Raw genomic sequence first — 20675 nt, 5'->3', positions numbered from 1 at the left:
GAATTGTCTTGGATCATTGTATTGTCGATATTAGCTAATATCACAGTTGCTGTTATTGTGTACACTATTGTTCTGGTTTTGCTTATTTCACTCTGCATCAGTCCATGAAGGTCTCTCTAGCTCTTTCTGAAATCATCCTCTTCATCTTTCTTTCCAGCACAATAGTATTCCATCACCACCATGTAACATAATTTGTTCAGCCATTCCCCAAATGACTTCCAATCTTTGCCACCTCAAAAAGAGTAGTTATAAATATTTTTGTATAAGTAGGTTCTTTCCCTTTTTTAAAAAAAAAATCACTCCAGGGGACTCACCTAGTAGTGGTGTTAATGAATCAAAGAATATTCATTATTTTATAGCCCTTTGGGCATAATTCCAAATTGTCCTCCAGAATAGTTTGATCAGTTTACCACCATTTATTGTAAATGAAATTATAGTGGAGATGGAAAAATCCATTTGTGAAATTCTGCATGATTCAGTTTTTCTATGATTTGCAATGTTTTCTGATCTCAAATAAAACTTTTTCAAGCCATGGATGTAATAAAACACGGAGTCAAACCACCTCTCCCCTAAAAAAAAAAAGTGTCTCCACCAATAATGCATGTGTCTCCATTTTACCACATGCCCTCCAACATTTGTCATTTTCCTTTACTGTTGTATTAGCCAATATGGTTCTTACTATGTGCCTGGAAATTTGTTAAGTCCTAGGGTTAAAGATTGCCCCTGCAAATAGTCCCATATCAGAAAAAGAAATTGAACAAGCCATCAAAGAACCCCCTAAGAAAAAATCCCCAGGGCCTGATGGATTCACAATTGAGTTCTATCAAACATTCAAAGAATAACTAATCCCATTACTAAACAAACTATTTGATGTAATTTGCACAGAAGGAGTTCTACAAAATTCCTTTTATGACATAAATATGGTACTAATTCCAAAGCCAGGCAGGTAAAAAAACAGAAGAAAGAAAACTACAGACCAATCTCCTTAATGAACATAGATGCAGAAATTTTAAATAGAATACTAGCAAAAAGACTCCAACAAGTGATCATCAGAGTCATTCATTATGAACAGATGAGATTTATACCAGGAATGAAAGGATAGTTTAATATTAGGAAAACTATCCACATAATTGACCATATCAACAAGTAAACCAACAAAAACCACATGATTATCTCAATAGATGCAGAAAAAGCCTTTGACAAAATACAACACCCATTCCTATTGAAAACACTAGAAAGTATACGAATAGAAGGGCCTTTCCTAAGAATGATAAACAGTATATATCTAAAACCATTAGCAAGTATCATCTGCAATGGGGATAAATTAGAAGCATTCCTATTAAGACTGGGAGTAAAACAAGGATGTCCATTATCAACTCTATTATTTAACATTAATTATTATTAAATATTATTTAACATAAGATTGTCTCTGTGCATCGACTTTTCCACTTAAATCTTCATGCACAGGTGTCTTTGTGCACAAAAATGCACAAAGACAATTTTCATCCTCGGTTCGAGAGACAACCAACAACTATTTAACATTATACTAGAAACACTAGCAGTAGCAATCAGAGAAGAAAAATAAATTGAAGGTATTAAAATAGGTGATGAGGAGATGAAGCTATCACTCTTTGCAGATGATATGATGCTCTACTTAAAGAATCCTAGAGAACTCATCCAAAAAGCTAGTGGGAATAATCATCAACTTTAGCAAAGTTGCAGGTTACAAAATAAACACACAAAAATCATCAGCATTTCTATATATTTCCAACACATCTCAGCAACAAGAGAAGTTCTATTTAAAATCACCCTCGACAATATAAAATACTTAGGAATCTATCTGCCAAGACAAACACAGGAACTATTTGAACACAACTACAAAATACTATCCACACAATTAAAACTTGATCTAAATAATTGGAAAAAATTTAATTGCCTATGGGTAGGATGATCTACATAATAAAAATTACAATCCTACCCAAACTAATTTACTTTTAGTGCTATACCCATTAAACTACCAAAAACCTTTTTACTGAATTAGAAAAAAAACTATAACAAAGTTCATTTGAAAGAACAAAAAATCAAGAATATCAAGGGAAATATTGAAAAAAAATGTGAAGGAAGGTGGCCTAGCAGTACCAGACCTCAAACTATACTATAAAGCATTGGTCATCAAAACAATATGGTACTGGCTAAGAGACAGAAGGGAGGATCAGTGGAATAGACTTGGGTTAAGTGACCTCAGTAAGACAGTCTGTGATAAACCCCAAGATCCCAGCTTTTGGGACAAAAATCCACTATTTGACAAAAATTGCTGGGAAAATTGGAAAACAGTATGGGAGAGGTTAGGTTTAGATCAACATTCAACACCCTATACTAAGATAAACTCAGAATGGGTGAATGACTTGAATATAAAGAAGGAAACTATAAGTAAACTAGGTGAACACAGAATAGTATACTTGTCAGATCTTTGGGAAATGAAAGATTTTAAGACCATGCAAGAGTTAGAAAAAATTACAAAATGTAAAATAAATAATTTTGATTACATTAAATTAAAAAGATTTTGTACAAACAAAACTAATGCAACTAAAATTAGAAGGGAAACAACTTGGGGAAAAAATCTTCATAACAAAAACCTCTGACAAAGGTCTAATAACTCCAATTTATGAAGAGCTAAATCAATTGTACAAAAAACAATCAAGCCAGTCCCCAACTGATAAATGGGCAAGGGACATGAATAGGCAATTTTCAGACAAAGAAATCTAAAACTATCAGTAAACACATGAAAAAATATTCTAAATCTCCTATAATCAGAGAAGTGCAAATCAAAACAACTCTGAAGTACCACCTCATGCCCAGCAGATTGGCTAACATGACAGCAATGGAAAGTAATGAATGCTGGAGGGGATGTGGCAAAATTGGGACATTAATGCATTGCTGGTGGAATTGTGAATTGATCCAACCATTCTGGAGGGCAATTTGGAACTATGCCCAAAGGGTGCTAAAAGATTGTCTGCCCTTTGATCCAGCCATAGCACTGATGAGTTTGTATCCCAAAGAGATAATAAGGAAAAAGGCACGTTCAAAAATATTTATAGCTGCACTCTTTGTGGTGGCAAAAAATTGGAAAATAAGGGGTGAACAAATTGTGATATATGTTGGTGATGGAATACTATTGTGCTCAAAGAAACAATGAACTGGAGGAATTTCATGTGAACTGGAACGACCTCCAGGAATTGATTCAGAGTGAAAGGAGAAGAACCAGGAGAACATTATACACAGAGAATGATATACTGTGGTATAATTGAATGTAATAGACTTCTCTACAAGTAGCAATGCAATGATCCAGATAAATTCTGAAGGACTTATGAGAAAGAACACTATCCACATTCATAGGAAGATCTGTGGGCACAGAAATGCAGAAGAAAAACAACTGCTTGATCACATGTGTCAATGGGGATATGACTGGGGTTATAAGCCCTAAATGACCCTAGTACTGACCATATCAGTAATATGGAAATAGGTCTTGACCAATGACACGTGTAAAACCTAGTGGAATTGTGTGTTGGCTATGGGAGGGGGTTGGGGCAGGGAAGGGAAAGAACATGATTTTTGTAATCCTGGAAAAATACTCTAAATTAATCAATTAAATAAAATTTAAGAGAGAATTAATGTTTTATTATCTTTGCTTTGGGCACTGTGGGCTGTTGACAGAAAACAAAGCAGGGAAGGGATGCATCAAGAAATTAAATCATTTTGTTTTCTGCTTTGTTGTTAGTCCACTTAAATAAAATTTAAAACAACAACAACAACAAATTGCCCATGCCTTCAAGGAGCTTATACATTAATGGAGAAATAGGTTTATGAAAAAAGCCCTGGCTTGGAATCTTGGAAGTTTGGATTATGGTTGTGACTCCTAAAAAAACCCTTTTTAGAATGTTAACATCTTAGAATTAGAATGGACCTTAGGAGTTAGATTTCAACTCCTACTTAAAGCACAAGTCATCCCTGATAGTGACTCAGTACCATATGAGACAGCATCCTTTCCTTCTTCCCTTCTTCCCTCCCTTCTCCCTCCCTCTTTTCTTCCATCATTCCTTTGTTCATTTGTCACTTTATTCTTCCTTCCCTCCCTTCCTTCCTCTTCCTTCCTTCCTTCCTTCCTTCCTTCCTTCCTTCCTTCCTTCCTTCCTTCCTTCCTTCCTTCCTTCCTTCCTTCCTTCCTTCCTTCCTTCCTTTCTTCCTTCCTTCCTTCCTTCCTTCCAAGTTTAAGCAATTGACCAATCTCAGCCTCTCTTCTCCAGGAACAGGGATTCCAAGTGTGTAACATAATATCTAGCCATGTTTCACTTTTGGACCAATCTTCCTAGGACCTCTTTTGGCAGATGAAATAAAATCTGCCTCCCTAAAATATCTTCTATTGGTCTTTGTTTTGCTCTGCAAACTATGGATTCTCTTGTGTAGGAGTTAGCCTAGGTTGCCACTTATTCCTTTTAGCTTTGAAATTGTCACTCTGAACAGTGACATAGTGTTAACCCATTGTTTCAGTCTGTTGAAACCCTTATGGATCCCAGTTTTGTCATCTCTCTAAGCTTTTTGCCATCTGTAGACTGAAAAAGCATACCTTCCAAGTCTTCACCCAAGACACCCTGGACAAATCTCTTAAATTTTCTCTACTTTTGCTCCTTTATCTATGGAGTAAGAATGATGATAATATCCTTACCTAGCACATAAAGTTGCCACAAATAAAAAGCTATGATGGATGTGAAATGCTTGGAAAAGCCAGAAATTACTTTTTAAAATACAGTCTTATTATTAATATTATCATTATGCATCCACGTAGGCATTTAATTGCCTAGATAATCTGGAGGATTGATTTACTGTCTACACTGACAAGAACATCATGGGAGGCTTTATGTTGGAGAATAGGAGAGAAGAGCTCAAAGAAATCAAGGTAAGAGCAAAAAAGCAATTGAGCTAGATTCAGGGAAAGGGAGGAAACAAAAAAGAATCAGTAAGACAGAAAAAATTTTGGGACATTATTCCTTAAATGTAGAAAAGAAGAAAAATGACTTTAAAATATTCTGCAATGAGAATTGTCAGTGAAATGAATATTAACTGATCCCAGAGCAGTGGAAAGTATTTGGATTTGGGCTTGAAAGACAAGGTTTTTGATTATGATTTTGAAACAAGTCACTTAGCCTTTGAATGCCTCCATTTCCTCATCTTTAAAATGAGGAGGTTAGACTTGGATCCCTCCGGTCTCCTCCAACTCTAAATCTAGAATTCTTTGAAAGCCCTGTGGTAAAGATTACAAAGAAAAAGGGAGGAAAAATCCAACCAGAAAATCATATAGCAAAAAAGAATTCAAAAGATATTCTTAGGAACATTAAACATTTAGTAATACTTCTAAGGTCAGAGGTATTAGAACAATCAAAGTAAATAAAATATATTTAGACTCATCTTTTGGCCCAATTTTAAAAACTACTAGTACAAAATAGTGTTTTTTGCTGTCCTGTCTTTTACTTGGACTTCATAATCTGTTGAATAAATGCAGTGTAATATACAAATAGCATGTTTATTACAGAACTCATAAAAGTTGTTTTTAGCCAATGTATTCTTCAGTATTATATCATCTGGTCTCACTTTGCCTGTTCATCCTTATTTCCTAGGACTCCGAAACAGTTATCCCTCTAAACCTTCTTTACCCCCACCTCTCTTTATTCATTCTCATTTTTCTCTCCACCCCCCCCCCATGTCCAAATGCTATGAATCACTCTTTTTCTACATCCTCTGTAAAATCTTCACTGATCATTCACAGTCACTGCCTTTGAATTGTTGTAGCATTTGTTGCCTATATCATGTGATTATCAGTCAATTATTGTCTGTCAGTCAAAAAGCACTTATAGAGTGCCTACTATGTGCCAAGCAGTGGGATAGGATCTGGGGAATAGAAAGAAAGGGAAAAGGTAGTCCCTTCTCTCAAATAGCTCTCAACCTAATGGGGGAGACAGCATGCAAACAACTAAGCACAGACAAGGTAAATTGGAAGCAATCAGTAGGGGGAAGGCACCAGTATTTTTAAAAATTTACTTATTTTTAAGTATTTTTCCATGGTTACATGATTCATGACTCCCTCCCTTCTTCCCTTCCCCATCCTGGAGCTGACAAGCAGTTCCACTGGATTATACATGTATTATCACTCAATATCTATTTTTATATTATGGAAATCTTTTAAAACCAAAATTCCAAATCCTATACCCATATAAACAAGTGATAAATCACATGTTTTTCTCTTGTGTTTCTATTCCTACAGTTCTTTCTCCCGATGTGGGTAGATAGCATTTTTTCTTATAAGTCCCTCTGGATTGTCCTGGATTATTGCATTTCTATTAGTAGCAAAGTCAATTGCATTTGATTGAACCACAGATTTCAGTTTCTGTGTACAATGTTCTCCTGTTTCTTCTCATTTCACTTTGCATCAGTTCATGGAGGTCTTTCCAGTTCATATAAAAATCAAACAGGTCATCATTCTTTATAGCTAAACAGTATTCCATCTTATACAGCAATTTGCTCAGCCATTTACCAATTGAAGGGACATTCCCTCATTTTCCATTCTTTTTTTTGCCACCACAAAGAATGCAGCTATGAATATTTTGTACAAACATTTTTTTTATCTCTTTGGGGGTACAAACCTAGTAGTAGTATTGCTGGCCCAAAGGGCATGCAATCTTTGGAAGGCATGAGTATTAAGGGCAATCAGGAAAGGGTTCTTGTAGAAGGTGGGTTTTTATCTAGGGTCTGAAGGAAACCAGACCGTACAGATGATGAGGGAGAGAATTTCAGGCCTGGGACAGAGCCAAAGAAAAGCAGAATCCAGAGATGAAGTGACTTATGCAAGGAACAGCAAGAGGGTCAATGTCAGTGGATTGCATAGTACATGAGGCTAAATAAGGTATAAGAAGACTGGAAAGATAGAAGGGGATGAATTATAAAGGATTTTAAAAGCCAAATAAGATTTTATATTTGTTGAAAAGTCATACAAATTATATTTGGTTATATTTGAAAGTCGATTTAAGGAGGTGGCTAGATGGCTTAGTGGATTGAGACCTACGCCTAGAGATGGGAGCTTCCTGATTCAATTTGACCTCAGATACTTCCTAGCTGTGTGACCCATGGTAAGTCACTTAACCCTCATTGCCTAGTCCTTACCATTTTTCTGCTTTGGAAACAATACATGGCATTGGTTCTAAGATGGAACCTAAGGGTTTAGAAAGAAAAAATAGAAAGTATATCTTATTTTATGTTGGAGGAAATTGGGAGTCACTGGAATTACTTGAATAGAGAGATGCAGTGGTCTGACTTGTACTTTAGGAAGATCATTTGGAGTGGAGATTGGGGCTGCAGTGAGGAGAGACTTGAGGCAGACAGACCAAGCAGCAGGTTATTGCAGGAGTTCAGGAAGGGAGATGATAAGGGCCTGCACCATTGTAGTGGAATGTCAGGCTAGAGCAGGAGGTGCATACGAGAGATATTACAAAGGGAAAATCAACAGTCCTTGAGAGGGAGTGAAGAGTCAAAGATAACTCCTGGGTTGTGAACCTGGATGACTAGGCAGAAGGTAGTGCCTTAGACATTAAAGAGGAAGGTAGAAAGAGGAGAAAGTTTGAGGGTGAAGGTGAGTTCTGTTTTAGACATGCTGAATTTAAAATTTCAATGGGACACCCAGTCCAAAATGTCTAATAGTCAGTTGGTAATGTGAGACTGGCCTTTAGAAATGTGGTTAAGTCTGCATAAGGAGATTTAAGATCTGCCTAAAAAAATTATTTGTATAAAAATAATTAGATACATGGGACCAGATGAAACCACCAATTGAAGTAGCAAAAAAAAAAAGAAGAGAAAAAGACCCAGGACAGAGCTGTGGTGGTTACCCACAGTTAGGAGGTATGACCTGGACAAAGAGCCAGCCAAGACCCGAGAAGGAACAATCAAATAGGTAGAGGAAAATCAGAATTATGATACCCTACAGATTGGAGAGTATCTGGAAAAAGAGACTGATTAACAGTATGAAAGATAACAGTATAAAAGCCTTCAGAAAGGATCAGGAAATGTTGAGGATTGAGGAAAGGTCCTTGGATTGGGCACTTACAAGATCACTGATGACTCAGGAGAGGGCAGCTTGGGATGGAGGATGTGACTGGAAGCCAGACTGTAGAGAGTTAAAAGAATGAGAAGTAAAGAAGTTGAAGTATGTTTTGCAGACAACCTTCTCAGGGACTTTAGCCTCAACGAGTGGAGAGATATGGGGCAATAGCTAGAAAATCGATTAAACAAATGAGAGACTTTTTGAGGATGGGAGAAGATGTGGATGTGTTTGTAGACAATGGGACAGCAGCCACTAAATAGAGTGGCAGAGATTGTAAGTGACACATGGGAGCAGTCTTGCTGTTGTGTCTGTGTGAAGGCAGGAGTTGGGGAGAAGAGAAAGAACATAAGCTGGACACTGATCTCCCTGAGGACAGGAGGAGAAGAGTCCTGGAGGCCAGTGGACAACAGCTAACAGACCTTTGTTCCGTGGTGGATATAGATTGAGTGGACCTTAGAGGAGGGGAAATTACTGAGCCATGGTGCTAGAGGGGCAGCCTAGAAGGGACCCTGGGGAGCAAGGAGTATTCCCCTGATTCTCTGGCTGAGGCAGGGGGAACCAGTGCCCTAGGAGGCAGTGTCATCAAAAGGGAGCCAAAAGATAGAAGGAAAGGAGGAGAAAGGAAAAGTCTTCTGTGTTGCCTAAAGTTACTTATGGTCTCTAGATAGATATTCCTCTCCTCAGCTTTTTGTGAAACCAGCCAAACACCTCAAGCACTTTAGACATGGCCTTTATGTTTTTCACAGAATCTTGCAAATTATGTTCTCTGATGATGATTTTCCCATTATAGAGCTTTCTTTGTAGATCACGTGTAAGTTGGAGAAGGAATATTATATCATGGAAAGGACATTGAATTTAAGGCCATCGACCTTAGAATATTAGAGCTAGAAGTGCCCTTAGAGGTGTGTGTGTGTGTGTGTGTGTGTGTGTGTGTGTATGTGTGTGTGTGTGTGTGTATTCCAACTTCTGGATGAAGAAATTGAGACCCAAAGACGAAGTGACTGGTCCAAGGTTGTACAGTGACAGAATGATAGAGATAGGATGAAAACCCATAATTTTTCCTTCTCACTCTGATGCTTTTCTGTTTCACAATGTTTGAATTTCAGCTGTTTGATCATAAGCAAATTGTTTATCCTTTAGGAAACACATTTTCCTCATTGCAGAAGGGGGATAGTACTACTTTGGACTCTTCCCCACAGAATTCCTTCAAGGAAAGGACTTTGTAAATCTTAAAGGTTCTCTATATGTGTCCCAAAAGTCTTGGTGTAGCTAGGTGGTGGTATTACAAGTTTGCTTCTTGTAAACAACATAGTGCTTTCTGATCCCTTCTGCTGTCCTCTTCCATTTTATGGATGAATGACTCAAATTATGATTGTTAATTGTTTATTTATCTCCATATTATCCTCTAACACTTTTTTTGCTTCCTTAATCCCCAATCTCTCTTTTTACCAAGATGAGGATGATGAAAGAGGAGGCATGTGCTCAGGTCTAATCTGCATTTAATGCAATCTGTTTCCTTTCCTATGCCCCTTTTCTCTTTCCTTTACCCACATCACAGTTTCTTATCCCTTCTTTGTTTTTTTTAACACCCTTTCATGATCCATACTTTAAGATTGGGGTTTGTTTTATTTATGCTCACTCCTTGTATTTATCCTCACTCATTCTCCACATGGTCTCTCTTAGTTCATTTGTTTCCCTTTTGAATTCAATATATTTATGCATCAAGATCTTTATGTGTGGGTTTTGTGTTTATGATGTGCCTATAAGATTCTACGTAGATGAAAGTGAGGTTCAAGTGATGCCCATTCCCTCAACTCCTTCCTCAATGTTTAGTTTTCTTATGTACCTTGATTATGGTGTCTCACACTCACATGTCTCACTCCCTTTTCTTTCCCTTTTCCCCTGGTTTATTATTTTTACCCTTTATTTTATTTTTTAATATGATCAAAATATTTTATGATCACTCCTTGGACCTCTGTCTTATTTAATTCTTTTTTTTGGGGGGGGTTCTTGATGACATTTGGTTTCTGGAAGGATACTTTTCCCCCCTTCATCTATCAGGATGCAAATTCTTTTTTTTTTAATTTTTTAAATTTTTATTTTAAAACCCTTACCTTCCGTCTTGGAGTCAATACTGTGTATTGGCTCCAAGGCAGAAGAGTGGTAAGGGCTAGGCAATGGGGGTCAAGTGACTTGCCCAGGCTGGCAAGCACAGCTGGCAAGTGTCTGAGGTCAAATTTGAACCTAGGACCTCCCATCTCTAGGCCTGGCTCTCAATCCACTGAGCCACCCAGTTTCCCCCTAGGATGCAAATTCTTTATCCATGTATAATTTCTTCCAATTGTTCAAATGAATTTACCTTTTTCTATTTCTCTCAACTCCTGTGTTTGCATTTCTTAGTTTCTTCTACTCACCTATGGTCTATTCATCAGGAATGACTAGGAGTCCTCTTATTGCATTAAAGGTCCATTTCCCTCCTTTAGGATTATACTTAATTTTGCTAGCTAAAATATTCTGGATTGTAAGCCTTTCACTTGTGCCTTTTTAGAGTATCATCTTGCAAGCTCTGGTTGCTAAGTTTTGTGTGATCATGACTGTTTCTCCTTGGAACTTAAACTCTTTCTTTCTAGTGGCTTATTGCTTTTTTTCCTTTGTCTTGGAAGCATTGGATTTTGCCTCTTCTACATTTAAATGCTCATTTTAGATTTTCTTTCAGTAGATAATCGGAGCATTCTTTCTTTAATCATCTCTGTTTCTGTTTTCCCTGTCTTCAGGATTCAGCTAATGTGCTATCTTCTACAGGAAGCCTTTCCCTATCCCTCTTAATTCTGATGCTTTCCTTCTAATTAGATTGTTTCCTATTTATCCTGTATAACTTGTTCATACATATGTTTTCATGTTGTCTTCCCCATGAGACTGTGAGCTCTTTGAGGGTAAGAACTGTCTTTTGTTTTCTTTTCCTGTATCCCCAGCACTTAGCACAGTGCTGATACAGTCCCTTGTCTGTAAAACTGACTTAGTGACTGATTAACTGATTGGGCTTATTGATTTATTGACTTATTGGTTCTGTTCCATTAAGATAATTTTGTGATTTGTTGAGATGTGATTTATAAGCAGCTTTAATTTCTCCTGGGATTTCACTTGGTCTTTTGCTCTCCCTTAATCTTTGCTGAGAGTCCTGAGAAAGAGAGCCATGTTTTTCCTCATTCTACTGCAATTACTGGTCTCCTTAGGCATAGCTTTATTATTAATCATCTTTTATTGTCTTACACATTTCAGGGGCAGCATTCCTGGCTATCACAACTATCTATGCAAGGTGTGGATCTGCATTTGTCGTGCCAAGTGCTTCTGCCAAAGCAGGTGTGGAAATACTGAACATGTGAGTAATAATCACATTTATCCTGCAGTTTAAGTTGATTGATGCAATTTAGTAGTATCTGCTGTCCTGGTAGCTTATTTAGCTCCTTTTACTTGTACCTTGATCATCTCATAGATGCAAGACACCCAAATAAATAATGTACAAAATAGGGGCCCCAAGCGAATTTTAGCGTACTTATTGCATATACTTTAAAATACTTTAGCATTTCAAGACATTTTGTGTGAGTTAAGAATTAAGTTATGTTTTCAGGGCATAAAACTTCTTAATGTCATTTTATTTTTTTTTTACTGTTGGCTACCTTTGCCTCTGAGAATGTAAACATAAGAATGTTTCACAGATTCCTATCCAAAGGCATTGGATGAACCAGAATCCATCCACTTCCTTCTCTTTCTTTTTTTCCTTCTTCAAGTAATAGTAATGATTAAAGCATATGAAATGTGGGAAACTGATGATCCCTTGTTTCTCCACTAGTCATTGGCCCAGCATCTTTGAGAAATGAGGAAACTGATGAGACATTCCTTATATATATCAACTCAGACTTTCTCTGTATTTAGGGAAATCTGGGAAGTTATTTTGTGCTGCTGTCTTACTAAATGATTTATGAATTCTGGCACTTTTATGGCAGAGGTGATATTTGTTTGTAGGATTGGCCAAAGATATGTTGTAATGTAGAAGAAATTTGAGGTAAATATATCTTTAATTCTCAGCTCTTCATCTAAGATATGACTGATCTACCTTTTTTTTTTCATAAATTTCACTTGGATTGCTAAGTTATATGTATAAAAGGGTCTTTTATTTCTAGTGTATTAGCAGACTTACTTTACCACAAACCTCTCAAAATCAGAACACCACAACAAAAATGTATTTATTGCACTGGTAGGGAGAGGTACATATTAGGATTAAGTCAGCCACAATATGGTACTAATAATGGCTTTTTACTTAAAATTGGCATAAAATATATAATCAAAGAGATGTGTGGTCATTAAAGATAAGTTCTTTATGTAGGTGAGATCAGTCACTCCCATCTGCCTCCCACTTCTCATTCTTTCCTCCCATTTCCCTCCTCTTTCCCCATTGTCCAGATAGATTAAGAAAACAGAGATTTCAAGATAATTATGGAAGTGGTACACTAGCAACTAGGGCAGCTAAGTGGTGTGGTGAATAGAGTCTCAGACCTGAAGTCAGGAGACCTCCACTCCCTGAGGTCAAATCTAGCCTCAGATACTTACCAGCTATGTGACCCTGGGAACATCGCTTAACCTCATCTACCTTAATTTTCCCATTTATAAAAATATCTAGAGAAGGAAATGGTAAACCACTCCAGTATATTTGCCAAGAAAACTCCTGGGGTCAAGAAGAGTCAGAAATGACTGAAACAACACTAGAAACTGGGAGGATTAGGAAAGACAGGATTTGAGTTGAATTTCAAAGGAATTAGGAATTCTTAGAGACAGAAGTGAAGGAGGAGCATATTTTCAAATGAAATGACTGGATCTTAGATCTAGAATTGTGAGGCACTGATGTGTACAGATGAGGAAACTGAGGCCCATGGAGGTAAAGGCAATTGTTCAAAATGAATGTCAGAGCATGTGTAAATGTTAGTAGTAGTAAATAGAGTAAATGTCAGTGAGTATTTAAACCCAGGTCTTCTGACCTTAGAGGCAGTAATTTTTAACCCCTCTACATTGTAAGGAGTATCATGTATTGCCAAGGCCAGATCTACAAACAGCTCATGGGTCCTCGAACTGGGGTAAGAGAAATAATTTGGGATTACAGGAGAGCCGGCCCCCAGACTGACAGACCAGACATCCTCTGCTGGGTGGTGACAGTTTATTGATTTGAGGTGCACAATTTTTAGGGAGAGTGACATAGGTTAAGGGATTCGGTAAGCCTTTTTCAGGAACAATGGTTAGTAATGATTTACAAGATGGAAACAATGGATGTAGATTGCCTTAGTGTCTCTAAGCAGCATTTTCTATAGGATAATAAATCACATATCAATGTATGACCCAGTTCTGTATCTTCTAACGGAACTCTTGTATTATTATTTTCTTGGCTGGAAATCTAGTATTTGGGGAGAGGGAAAGTTTGTTTTTCTCATGCTGTTTGGAGCCAAGTTGTGAAAAATTTTAGATACTAAACAGTAGTTAGTCTTTTATCCTAAGGTAATACACTGGAGTTTACTGAGTAGGGAAGTGCAAGGTCAGAGCTGTGCTGTGGGGAAATTACTTTGATGGTTGTATGGAAGACGGATTAGAGAAGAGAGAGTGGAGGCAGAGAGCTTGGCGAGGAGGCTAAAGGCAATAGTCCAGGCTAGAAGGGGTTAGGGCTTGAATCTGGCTGAGGATGTTGTGGACAAATGTCAGAGATTTGGAGGTAGAAATAAGATTTGGTGATTCTTGGCTAACTTGATATTGGCCAAATGGATAAGGGAAAGTTAAGAAGAGAGAGAGATTTGGATGGAAAGATAATGAGTTGTTTTGGATATGTTGAGTTTGGAGCTTATGAGATCTCAAGTAAGTGTTCAAAGGCTCTTCTTTCCAAGCTCAGTAACTAAAAGGTATCCAAATCAAATAGAAATACATAGCAGCACATTGATTCAGAAAATCACAAATTAGCCTTTTCTGTGTTGTATTGTACTTTCATTTATTTTGTCAAACATTTTCCAGTGCTGTTTTAATTTGATTGGGGCCCCTGACTGTTTTGGTACCTCTCCTCTAATTATATTTTGCTTCTTCTCCCCTAGGAATTTGTTTAATTGATTATTTCTTTTATTTCATCTTCAACCTTGCCTTCTTTATTGGTTCTTTTCTCTAAATCTACAAATATATTCATGTTTCCCATATTCCCAAAATCTTTCCATTGGACTTGTCACCCCACAGTCTAAACCAGTGGTGTTAAAGTCAAATAGAAGCAGAACTTATACATAACTTACACATAACTATATACATAACCACTAACTTATACATAAATGATCCCCAAGGAATGATTCCCAAGACTCTGCCTCTGGCACTCTTTTCTTCTTTATACATAAAGACCCCTGAAGGTACATATTGGCTTAAAAAAACGATATCTTAACCTTATTTAGATTTTGTTATGACTTTGTTTTGTTAAAATATTTTCCAATTGCAATTTAGTCTGGTTCTGGGGTAGGGCTGTGAGTCAAGTGTTTTGACACCTCTCATTTATATCTTCCTCCATTTTCTCTTCACCCACTTCCCAAACCTCCACACTGTGACTTCTGACCTCACTATTCTACTGAAATTGTACTTTACAAGATTAATAATGACTTTGTAATTGCCAGATCAGATGTTCTTTTCCTATGCCTCATCTCCTTTGGCCTTTCTACAGCACCTTCTCAATAGTCTCTCTTATCTTGACTAATGTGACTGTTCTCTTTTGGTTGTCTCTCCTACCTGTTTCATTATTTCTTTTCATTCTCCTTTTCTAGTTTTTCTTCTCTAGTTTTCTCAGCTAGGAATGATTCCCAAGATTCCGCCTCTGCCACTCTTCTCTTCTTTCTCTGACATGGATACAGTGCCAGACACAAAGTGATAAAGACTTAGATTTGAACCCTGCCTCATACACTAACTAGCTATCTGTATGTTACTAGGCAAACTGCTTAACCTCTCTTAGCTCCAATTTCTTATTCTGTAAAATGGGAATGACAATAATAGCACTTAACTCATTAGGGTGTTATTAGGCTTTCCTAAGAAAATGTATGTGATCTATGAACATCAACTGCTATTTTTAGTATTAATGCACTTTTTATAGATATCTCTAATACCCCTATGGTTTCCATTATCACTTCAGTTTCATCACCTGTAAGATGGGGTTAATGATAGAACCTATACCATAAGGTTGTTCTGAAGATGAAATAAGCTAATATTTATAAGGTGATATAGATGTTATTATCCTCATCCTCAATAAATGCTAGTAGCTATTTTTAATTTTGTTTTAGTAGATCTTCCTGAAACCATTTTCTTTCCCCTCCAAAGCATGCACAGTTACACAATAATCTTTGAAAAGCACAGATATCATGTGACTCCCTTTAATCTGTAGAATAAAATGCCCAATTCTTTGACTTGCCATTTAAGACTTTCCCCAGTATGACTTCAGTTTTCCTTTCCACTCTCATTTTCCTTAGTTCCACATGCCAGGCAAATAGCAAAAATTAGTTCTACATTCCAGGCAAAAATTTTACATTCCAGCCATGCCTTCAACCTCTGGACTCTTCCACCTCTGCATTCATGTAACTTTTGCTCCATACCAAGAATACTTATATAGTACTACTTTGATACACGAGTTTAATTCATTCCATGGCTAATCTCGTAACTTAGTTTTCTCGTGTGTCAAATCGAATTTCCACATTTAAATTAATGGAAATGCAATTAATCCATTCCAGTCCCCCCAAAACCACATACATGCTTTTAAATACAAAAATGTACTTTATAAATAACAAATAAATATATTTTAGATAAGAAGAAAGAATGTAACGAAATAAACTTGCTTATGAAATATTTACCATCAAGGTCTGCCAAAATGCTGGCAGAGAAGGTTTTCATTTTGTGTACTGTCACTTAACATAACTTACTCTCTACACACATAATGCTACATTTAAATGCAAAATTGACCTTACACATTACTTATGATATATAACTTTATTGCTAAACTTAATTGCTATTTTTCATTTTACTTAATTATCATCATATTCTTCATTGAATTTTGGCTATTTTGTCACACTTTCCTCGATTTATTTCTTCCTTCCCTTCAGAATGTTTTGATAATGTGTGAAATGAGTGTTGTTACATGGTTCCAGTGCATGACCTGTTGCAAATTTTTTCTGGGTGTGTCTTTTCAATAAACTGTTTAATTTTTTCCCCAAATCCTCAACATTTCCTTAATCTCACTTGTACTGCTTACCTCATCCACCTCAGGCTCCTCCCCACTAATTTCCTGCAAATTCTCCATATGCTGCTGCTGCTATAACTCCTTCAATTCCCCTGTCATCAGGACCCATGTTTAAAAGTTAAGAAATTTGGGGGGCAGCTGGGTAACTCAGTGGATTGAGAGCCAGGCCCAGAGATGGGAGGTCCTGGGTTCAAATCTGGCCTCTGACACTTCTTAGTTGTGTGACTCAGGGAAAGTACTTAACCCTCATTGCCTAGCCCTTACCACTCTTACTGCCTTAGAACCATTACCCAGTATTGATTCCAAGATGGAAGGTAAGGGTTTTTAAAAAAAAATTTAAAAAAGGTAAGAAATTTGCCAAAAAACCTGATAATAAAAGACAAAAATAAAGAAGAAAGCAAAAACTCAATACAGATGCTCACATGGCCAGACAAACACTGAACTAAATGAGATAGCCTCGTGTAACTTGTGAAACTAAACATTTGGCAGACTGCCTAGTGGAGGGTGGCAGAAGCTCCTGATTAAAAAATCCACTCATGACTGAAAGCAAAAAAATTCTGATCGTGACTTCTCATATCTCAAATTGCTCCTGATTTCAGGTGCTTGTGTATCAAGTTACCTCTGTACCTTTCTTTCTATCAATCTATTGAAATGCTTCTCTCTCCTTTGTGTGTGTGTGTGTGTGTGTGTGTGTATTATCCCAGATGCTGCCTCCACTATGAAGCTTTTCCTGATTCTTCTTATTGAAAGTACTATCTCTCTCTTCAAAATTCTTATACCATGTTGTCTAGTCTGCTTCTAGTTCTGTATTACATCTACCCTTGCATCATAGTTTGCTACCTCCATTTTGTGTTTCCCTATTACACTGTGAGCACGAGTTGAAGGCAGGAATTGTGTTTTTATTTCCCTATCTTAGTGTTCATAGTGTTGTGTATTCAGTGAGTATTTTATTGGATTAAATTGAATAAAGGAATACAATTTTTTTTTTTGGTCAGTAAAGTACCGATTTCCATTGTCTTGGTGGCTGTATAAAATGTGCATCCTTAGAAGATAGATTTGTTAGGTATGGTAGCATTTGCCTGTATCCCTCGATATTGGGGATGCTTTTAGATCTCTTGAGCTCAGGAGTTCTTAATTCAAGTAGACTAAGTTTGTCACTTAACTGGTGAGCCGTCAGGAGAGGGTTGTCACCAGATTACCTAAGGAGGGATGAGCTGTCAGGTTGAGAAGAGAGCATGTCAAAGCTCTGGTGCTGATCCCTGCTGCACTGGGGCTGTGAGTAGCCCCTGAATTTCTATACTGAGAAGGACAAGAAGACTCAACATTTGTTTATTTTTTTCATCTCACATTTATTTAAAAAATGTTCAGGTTCAAAATGTCTCCCTCCTTCCTTGCCCCATTGAGAAGTCAATTTTTTAAAAGAAAAAAAAATGTTTATTGACTTTCTATTCATTTCTTTTTTTTTTCAATAATTTATAGGTCTCTGGCATCTGAATGGGGCAAATATGGCATGCGATTCAATGTGATTCAACCAGGACCAATCAAAACCAAAGTAAGCTTTAGTTCCTATAGTGGCATGATGCTTAAGAGCTTAAGAAATGTTGAAATATTGAATACCTACTTATTTATTTAAGATATAGAAATGAGCACTGAGCAATTAATTACTTTGGAATATTGAAATATATTAATATTGAAATGGTTGCATTCATTTATCTAGAATTTTAAAATGAGAACAAATGGAAAGAAAGATGACAGTATAGCAAAACTTATATAGGTGCACATGCATATATATTCATATAATTTGCTAGTAATTTCAAAGTAAAACTGATGTAATTATAAATATTTATTAGGAGGGAGTGTGAGTAAGTGGAAAGAGCACTGGATTTGAAGTCAGAGGGCCTGGGTTCCAATCCTACTTGTGCTACCTACTCCCTGTGTGACCTAGCAAGTTGATTAATATTTCTAGACCTGAATCTTTTTAGTCTGTAAAATGAGACAGTTGGACTAGATGGTTTATGTTTAAAAGCACATTTATTTTCCACATTCATTAAAAATTATTTTTGACTTCTAAATTCTCTTTGCCTTCTTCCTTTCCCCCAGCCATTGGGAAGGCAAGCAGTATGATGCCAGTTATGGCAAAATGGTTTCTATGACCCCTTCCAGATTTGAATCTGTGACCCTGTGACCATTAGGGGCTTCATGGAATCTAACTGGTAGAAGATGTATCTTCTGCTGCAAAGGACATCAACCCACAGTCCAACTTTAATCCTTTTTATAATACCTAATAGGAATTCTTTCCAGCTTTTTCTTGAAGACCTCTAGTGAGGGAAAACCTTGTCCCTCCCATCAGTGTAGCCCACTTTTTTATAGCTCTCATTATTAAAAAGTTTTTCTTTTCCTCAGGCTTAAATCCTCTCTGTAGCTGCCTCCTCTTGGTCTTGATTTTGTTCTTTGAAGCCAAATAGAGCAAGTCTAATTTCTCTTCCACTTGACAGACTTTCAAATACTTGAAGATAGCTACCATCATGTCCCATCCAAGTCTTTATTTCTCCTGGTTTAACACCCTCAGTTCTCTCTATCAGTTTTCTCCTTTAGTTCCTTCAGTCTGTTAGACTGTAAGTTCCTTGCTTACAATGTTAATCTCTTTGTATCCACAGTGCTTAGCATCATGCCAGGCACATAGCAGGCACTTCATAAATGTTTACTACTGACTGATTGACTTCAATTAGTCCCCTAGCATAACATTTATCCCCCATATACCCAGTGATCCAGTGCCATTGGCCTCCTTGCTCTTTCTCACACAAGACTCCTGAGTCCAAGCATTTTCCCCAACTTTATTCTGTGCCTGTCACTCTCCTCTCATGTCTCTGCTTCAAGGATCCTCCCCCCAGGCCCCTGGGACTTTCCTTCGAATTCTTCCCCAGTTTATCTTGAAAATATCTTGTTTGTGTTTCATTGCTTGCCTGTTGTCTCCCCCACTTAACCAGGAGCTCCCTTTTTGGTTTTGCTTTGTTTTGTTTTTAATTTTTTTTTATATCCCCGACTCTGAGCACAGTGCTTGGCACAGAGAATCCTGGCACATAAATGCCAGAAGGCTGGAGTGGGAAGAGATTTGAAGCAGGGAGAACAAGCATCAGGCTATTGCAATAGCCTGGGCATGAGGTGATCAGGGCTTGCACCAAAGTGGCGGCAGTGTTGGAGGTGAAGATGGGTGCTGTGTCTCAAGGATGTTACCAAAGCAGAAAGGGCAGAACTTGGTAGTTGATTGGCTGTTGGAGGGTGAGAGAGTGTGGAGTTGAGGGAGACCCCCTAGGTTGTCAGCCTGGATGACTCAAAACACTGCCTTTATTCCTTCTTTGATTTTCATCTTGCACTTGGCATAGCTAGAAAAACCCATTTTGTTGTTGGTATTTGTTGTTCCCTTACTGCTTTTCCTCCTTGGAACCAATACAGTATTGATTCTAAGATGGATAAGGTAAGGATTTAAAAGAAATTTAGTGTGTACCACCTATGAAAACCAGGAGCTTTCCCTTCTGACAAAGATGAAACAAAATTTCTTAGCAATCAGACCTGGTGGCCTAGGCTACATTCCATGTCTATAATATCTCCTCCTTCTATTTTTTTGATAAAATAAGGAGGGAAGAATGTTTCTTCACCATTTATTCTTTGAGGGCGAGCTTTATTGCCAGAATTATGAGGCATTCAGCTTCTACACATTTCTTGTTAAAATCTGAGTAGGATGATACGTTTTCTATGCATTCTCATGAGCCTTTTTTCTCTTTACTGGCATAATTTATGTTTGGGTCTTCATTTTTTTTTAAACCCTTATCTTCCATCTTAGAATCAATATTGAGTATTGGTTCTAAGGCAGAAGAGTGGTAAGGGCTAGGCAATGGGGGTTAAGTGACTTTCCCAGGGTCACACAGCTGGGAAGTGTCTGAGGCTAGGCCATGGGATTTTGCCTATCTTTTCTCTGAACACTTTGGTATCTGTCCCCTCCTCCCCAATTCTAGGGTGTGAGTCTGGCTGTTCCTAGCTTTATTCTCTCTTCTGTGTCACAAACCCTGAGGGATCGGTCACTATCCTCAGAGGTTCCTGGCACTGCACCATTCCTCCTGTGGGGCTGTTTGCTTCAGAACTTCCATTCTCTTGACTGATGCTCCACTTTTTGAAGGATGAATGGATTGTTAAGTCGAGTTACAAACTGAATAGCCATTCTGATCTTCCCAAAGAAAGAAG

General features: G+C 37.4%; 1 protein-coding gene across 2 annotated transcripts in view; it reads left to right on the top strand.

Annotated features, from left to right (window-relative positions):
* Window positions 1-20675, top strand: part of DECR1 (2,4-dienoyl-CoA reductase 1) — an 80271-nt gene that overhangs the window by 48967 nt on the left and 10629 nt on the right. For both annotated transcript variants that reach the window (XM_056823342.1, XM_007488080.3), the window contains exons 6-7: window positions 11426-11525; window positions 17916-17988. In XM_056823342.1, the coding sequence (XP_056679320.1) occupies window positions 11426-11525; window positions 17916-17988 (173 nt within the window). The remainder of the gene's footprint in view (window positions 1-11425; window positions 11526-17915; window positions 17989-20675) is intronic.

This window comes from Monodelphis domestica, chromosome 3, assembly GCF_027887165.1.
Source record: "Monodelphis domestica isolate mMonDom1 chromosome 3, mMonDom1.pri, whole genome shotgun sequence".
Lineage (NCBI taxonomy): Eukaryota > Metazoa > Chordata > Mammalia > Didelphimorphia > Didelphidae > Monodelphis > Monodelphis domestica.
This window is presented reverse-complemented; position numbering and strand designations above follow the sequence as displayed.